The sequence below is a fragment of the Hypomesus transpacificus genome, unplaced genomic scaffold (assembly GCF_021917145.1).
Source record: "Hypomesus transpacificus isolate Combined female unplaced genomic scaffold, fHypTra1 scaffold_371, whole genome shotgun sequence".
Taxonomy (NCBI): Eukaryota; Metazoa; Chordata; class Actinopteri; order Osmeriformes; family Osmeridae; genus Hypomesus; species Hypomesus transpacificus.
In genome coordinates, this window is record NW_025813894.1 from 27018 (window position 1) to 32707 (window position 5690).

The following is a 5690-nucleotide window of genomic DNA, read 5'->3' on the forward strand; positions in this document are numbered from 1 at the left end:
TTGCTTGTTTAAAACTCTTTACTGTCTTTTAAAACTGTATTTCTGCATGTCCTGGGAACCCTATGGTAGTCAGCTGAGACAGAAGACACACTCAATGCAACAATTACATTGATGTATGAATGATGACATCATAAACAAACTGCCCAATCACAACCCCATCCCTGTCCTGGCCCCTGCTTTCTACAATGGGATAGCCCTGGTCTGCGATCAACCATTTAAACCAATTTCCTCTTCCTAATGGTCAAAAAATAATCACGTTGGTCTCAGCTGAATAAAAAAAGAGAGAAAAAAAACAAACAAAAAAACAGGTTGGACACAAGTTGTGTCTGATGAACAAAGTCATCTTTACCCCACCCCCCACCCACTCCCCCTATATGACCAAGCTCATCCAGTGTCACCAGAGAAGATTTGTATTGGTAGTCAGATTTAGGAAACAAGGCTTGTGTTTTTATGTTTAAATCCACTGTGACGAATTGAAGAAAAAATAATACGAAAAAAAAAGAAAGAAAAAGGACTACGGCAGCTCCCTTCTTAATCGTCATCAAAGTTCTGTTGTAAAAGGAAGTTTGCGGCCAAGTTTTCATTCTTCTCACAGGCGAAGTAGGCTTGTATAACAAGTCCTTCTGGGAACCCCAAGGCTTTTAGCTGCGGGAGAAGACAGTCAGTCAGTGTCAGAAGACAGAGGAGATGTTCAACAGGAGAAGCAAAGTGAATGTTTGAGAATACATCAACCAAACCCCCCCCCAACACACACAAACACTACACATGTGGTCAACTAACGGATAGCTTCACTCCTAACCGGGCTGACAGAGGGAGCACAGCTGTTGAGACTGGGAACAGCTCTATCTTGGTTATCCAGTCTTACTGCTCCGTGGCGGCCCAGACTCCTCAGCAGAGAATACTCCAGACATACATGACCATCACACCACCTTAGTTTCCTCACCCTCTCAATGGCCTCCTTCTCCTGGGGTGTGACCTGGATGTAGTTCATGGGGTTGCCTCCTCCAGCCTCAGAGACTCCTCCTCCACCACCACCACCAACAACAACTCCTCCTCCTCCACCGCCGCCACCCCCTCCTCCACCTCCTCCCTGGCCTCCCGCCTCTGGGGTAGGCTCATTAAGCATCTGGATGAAACGCTCCTGGTGCCGACTGATTTGCTACGGGAGAGGAGAGGGCAAACATCAAATTAAGACGGTACGAAAACCACAGAGGGATTGGCATGGTGGGTGTAGCATCTTCCAAAGCAGCAGTGAGTCATCAGGACTGCAGCAGTCTGCCATGCCAGCCATGGATGACGAGGGGCAGTGATGATGTCATGGGTCTTTCTCTGTGTGTGTGTGTGTGTGTGTGTCATGGGACAGTTGAGGTCACCATGGTACAAAATCCCAGCTCAGTGGGGCCCAGACGACCACACTGATTTGGGGACGTCTACAGGAGGCTTCCTTCACCCCTACCCTCCGTGTCTCGATACCTTTCGTCCAGCCATACCTGGAGCAGCTGAGGGTTCTCCCTGCCTATCTGCTGCAGTAGGGCAGGCAGCAGGCTGGGGTTCTGCTGGATGAGCTGCCTCATGATCAGGAACTGCGGCTGGTCGCTCAGGAACTCCAGGGGGTTGCCTAGAGACAGAGAGGAGGGGGGGGGGGTGTAAGAAAGGGCAGGAGTAGGTGGTGAAGAATAGAGAATACTGCCAAGGTGGGGCTCAGCATGGTCCCAGTTCCAGAACCCCCTCACCTCCTGTGCTGGGGGCTGTACTGGAGGGGGAGGTGATGCTTCCGGCAGACAACGCTGCAGTCCCTCCCCCAGGCACTGCCACTGGCTCTGGCCCTGCGTGGCCCTCACCCTCCGCGGGGATCCCCTGAACAACACAGGAACACGACGACGACATGAGAACGACCAGAGCCCAAACACAACCTCCACACGTGGGGGTGGGGGCATGTGTGGCAAGGCTGCTCCGATGGCAAGAGGACAGGACTGGGGATACGGCGTGGTGGCTGGGGCCGTGCGCGGCGTCCTCACCGTGAGCAGGTACTCCACAGCTCTGTCTGGGTTGTTGAAGCTGGCCCTGAGGGCCGCCACCACCTGCTCTCTCTCATAGCCCATCAGCATCATCTCAGTCACCATGTTCTCATAGGACTGGCCTGTCACTGGGAGGGGCCACACACACACACACACAGTATTGTCATATTCCCAGTAGTTCAGAGACTCAGGAGACTGATCCAGGTCTGTAATCATATCAAAATAAAAGATACCGAATCTAAGACCAGTTACCCAGAGCAGATGTGGCCTCTTCGAATATGTTCACGTTTGTCAAGAGACCAGAGGAGCTGAAAGGGAAGTGCATAGACGAGATGACACATCGTTCTCAGCATCAGCAGTCCAATCAGAGCAGGAATACTGCACGCCCACACACACACACACAGCCTACCTGGTGGGTGTGCTGGCGGGGGCAGTGGTGGCAGGGGCTTCCTCGCCTGGCTTGTCCTCCTTGGGGGCCCCCTCCGGAGTGCTGTCCGGGCCCGCCGAGGGGGTAGTAGAAGTTGTTGTGCTGGAGGAGGAGGCAGCGACGGGCTGGGCAGCTGCTGGGGCCGCTTTAGGCTGCAGACAGTGGTGGGGGGGAGGGGTTGTTACGAACAGCAAACGCATACCGTCGACTGACAAACGAATTTCCACTTGTTCCGTGCTACTGACATGCTGTCATTTGATCACTTCCTAAACGCTTGGATCGATTATCAAAGCTCGGCGGTGTGCAGAGGCAGCATATTGAAACTGTCCGGTGCTACTGTGAGAACTGCTGCTGACGCCTGGCCACTGTGGAGAGGAGAAGCAGCGACACTGTCCTCCTAAGTAACTCTGCTCAGCGGGGCTCGTCTGCTGCCTCCCGTGACAGGCTACCCAGTTGGATAATGTGACAAGTCGAAGAAATCTACGACAACCTCTCCCCGGCTTTCTCTTCCCCTCCTGGGAGAGAAGACATGATCAACACCACACACACACACATGGCAGAGGAGACACTGTCATAACGCACACAAACAAAACACAGAAGGGAGTCTCCCACTGACACAAATGCGTGCATACAAAATGGTACAGGTAGGGAGGGAGAGAGAGAGACACACACACACACATACAGGTCCATCCAATGACATGGAAAGTTAATTAACTCCATCTGTCGTCACCAGTGGTCGTCCCAGTATGCATGCCCCTCCCGTGTGCATGGATGAATTAGACGGGTTTGCTTCTTGCAAATATGTTGTTGTATTCAAACCGATATTTCTGGTGCCCTTGGGCCTAACTTGAGGTCACAGCAAGCTATTTCTGGTGCTCTGAAGGCCTAAGCACTGAGAGAACCAGTTTCTTTTTTCCCCTCAGTCGAATAAACTCCTCATTCCTCATTCCTCACCTTGGCCACCATGACAACCACAAAATTCTTCTCGTCGATCTTGTACTCCTTGAGAGCTGTGTCATCATTTAAGATCTTGCCTGTGAAGACAACAGATTACATTTTACATCTACATGTATTCGTTTAGCAGACACTTATCCAAAGCCACTTCCAAGAGAGCTTTAGAAAAGTGCATAGGTGACTGATCATAACAACGAGATAGCCCTAAACATTGCGGGCAGCCAAAACATGAAGCATACATTGTGAAAAAACAAATCAGTGCCAAAGGGAAGAACCATAATGGTGTTAATACTACTTCATATGTAGCTCACAAATCTAAAAGGGAATGTTTTCTGGGTGCAGTGAGATTGGTCTGTAGGCCTATGGCTTAATAGGCTCTCCTGACACAAATCGGCACCCATGTTGCCAGAAGGGACTGACATGTAATTTCCCTTAAAGAAAAGGAAGAAAATAGATCTTGTTGGTTTCTTGTATAAAAATAATTACTTGACAATACCTGCATATATCAACTTCTGTCCTGCCACTGGAAAACCGTCCTTCCCTTTCTCATTCTCAATCTTCTCTTTCAAGGTTTTCACCTGTGGGGGGGGGGGGGGGGGGGGGGGAGCAGGAGGATATACTGGGATCAAGGTTCATTCTGAGAAACGTATTAGTTACGATACGCATTCGATTTAGTTAGGTGAGATGCGATCATGCGAAATAAGTTAAATAGTTCATTAGACAACATTTGTGTCCCAGACATTCTGCATTTTAATTGTGTTTGTTCGCTTGCAAGCTAACTATGTCGGAAGTGCTTATCTGCATATTAGTAGGCTAGCAAAATCTCTGAAGAGTGCCTTTTTTTGTTTGTTACTTCTTCTTTTGGCTGAAAACCAGAACGACCCGTCGAAGTCAAAAGTACCGAATTTAGCTGGTTACATCACTAGCTGGAAGTCCAATAAGGATATGTTGTTCCCAAAAGTTCAAATTAATTGACTATCTAGTGCTAAAATGCTGATTGGACTTATGGTCATTAGCTAGGTACTGACACATTTATACCAAAGTGATTAATCATTGTACTTTACTAGGACAAAAGGCACACCATGCCAAACCCAGATTGCGGCAGTAAAACTCGCATAGTCTCCCTGCAAATGGTTAGTCTAGCATATGTCGGGTCAATACCTGAAATTAGCTAGCTACTATAGCTAAAACGTTCCATAATTAGCTAGCTAACAGCTAGAGCTATCAAGCTAGCTCACGAGTTAAAGAAGTTGTCGGACAGCGTAAAGCATATAGGCCAATTTACGTGCTTTTATATTTACTGAACGATTTACCTAACACATAAAAACTACTTTATTGTTAACTTTTCTAGCTAACCAACACGCTGACGTTACTTTTGTTTGACAAAAAGCTAGCCAACGGTATATAGCTAACGATAGCATGCTAGCTTGCTGACCAACTTCTCGAAGCTCACTACCCGTTCAACTATAATGCATGGCTACAACTTGCTCTCACCGTCTCTTCTCCGTCAATGTCGATTTTAAACGTTTGTTGCTGGAGGGTTTTCAACGTTATCTGCATTTTGGCGACGTGCAATGTATCTAAGGGGTTGGAACTTGTTTCTCTCTCTATCCTATAGAGAAATATACGGGAGTGATAGCAATAATTTTTGCTATTTTCGTTAGCTCGTCACAGACTGTCGGCCGCCATTACGCTTTCGCCTGTTTCTGCGCATAAACAAACCCAACTTCACCTAAAAAGACGCACGGGCATGCGCCATGTGAGAAGGCGCAGACGAGATGGGAAATTGAGTGTACAGCTAAAGACGTGTAGGCTTTTCTCTCAAACTAGGGACAGTGAATAGCTCGGACGCTGAATTTGCTTTAACATTTTAAATAAACTGTTATATCTGGATCATTACCTGGATCATTGGGAAAGAGTAAAACATTCTGTACATAGTCATTTTAAACATCCTGTTTGATGGTGCTTGTATCAGAAGTCTGTTCAAGATTCTTACTTTTTTTTGCGTTAACCAAAGACTTCAGTGAGGCAACAACAGTAGCATTCTACAGAACAGAAGCTCTGTCTTAATTCGGATGTGGCCCACAGCTCAGACTGACCGATGGAGAGAGATAGTGGGTTCCTGTGAAATTGGCACATATTCATGAAGCGTCTGAGGGCAAGGATGTCAGTGTGGGCAGGCCTCAGGCCAGGCCCATGGAGGAGCTTCCCTCCAAGGCTAGCGGAGAGGAAGGAAGACCTCTGACCTGGAGAGTCTTTCCAGCGACTGCAGTTATACAGAGCTGTTTCCT

At 48.2% G+C, this 5690-nt stretch overlaps 1 protein-coding gene across 1 annotated transcript; it reads right to left on the reverse strand.

The window, feature by feature from the left end:
• Positions 1 to 5120, reverse strand: rad23b (RAD23 homolog B, nucleotide excision repair protein). Its single transcript, XM_047016434.1, has 10 exons — positions 4894 to 5120; positions 3896 to 3977; positions 3400 to 3479; positions 2428 to 2597; positions 2271 to 2326; positions 2019 to 2146; positions 1734 to 1857; positions 1491 to 1618; positions 944 to 1159; positions 1 to 645 (listed from the first exon to the last, which is right to left on the reverse strand). Exons 1-10 carry the CDS (start codon positions 4957 to 4959, stop codon positions 532 to 534), a joined length of 1164 nt encoding a protein of 387 aa, XP_046872390.1. The 5' UTR covers positions 4960 to 5120; the 3' UTR covers positions 1 to 531.
• Positions 5121 to 5690: the final 570 nt, after the last annotated feature.

Excerpts from the sequence above, each read along its gene's own strand:
- rad23b (XM_047016434.1), bottom strand. The coding sequence starts at position 4,959 with ATGCAGATAACGTTGAAAACCCTCCAGCAACAAACGTTTAAAATCGAC. Across the intron at positions 1,858-2,018 it reads CTGTGGAGTACCTGCTCACG|GGGATCCCCGCGGAGGGTGA; the intron begins GTGAGGACGCCG and ends TGTGTTGTTCAG. Across the intron at positions 1,160-1,490 it reads AGAACCCTCAGCTGCTCCAG|CAAATCAGTCGGCACCAGGA; the intron begins GTATGGCTGGAC and ends CCTCTCCCGTAG.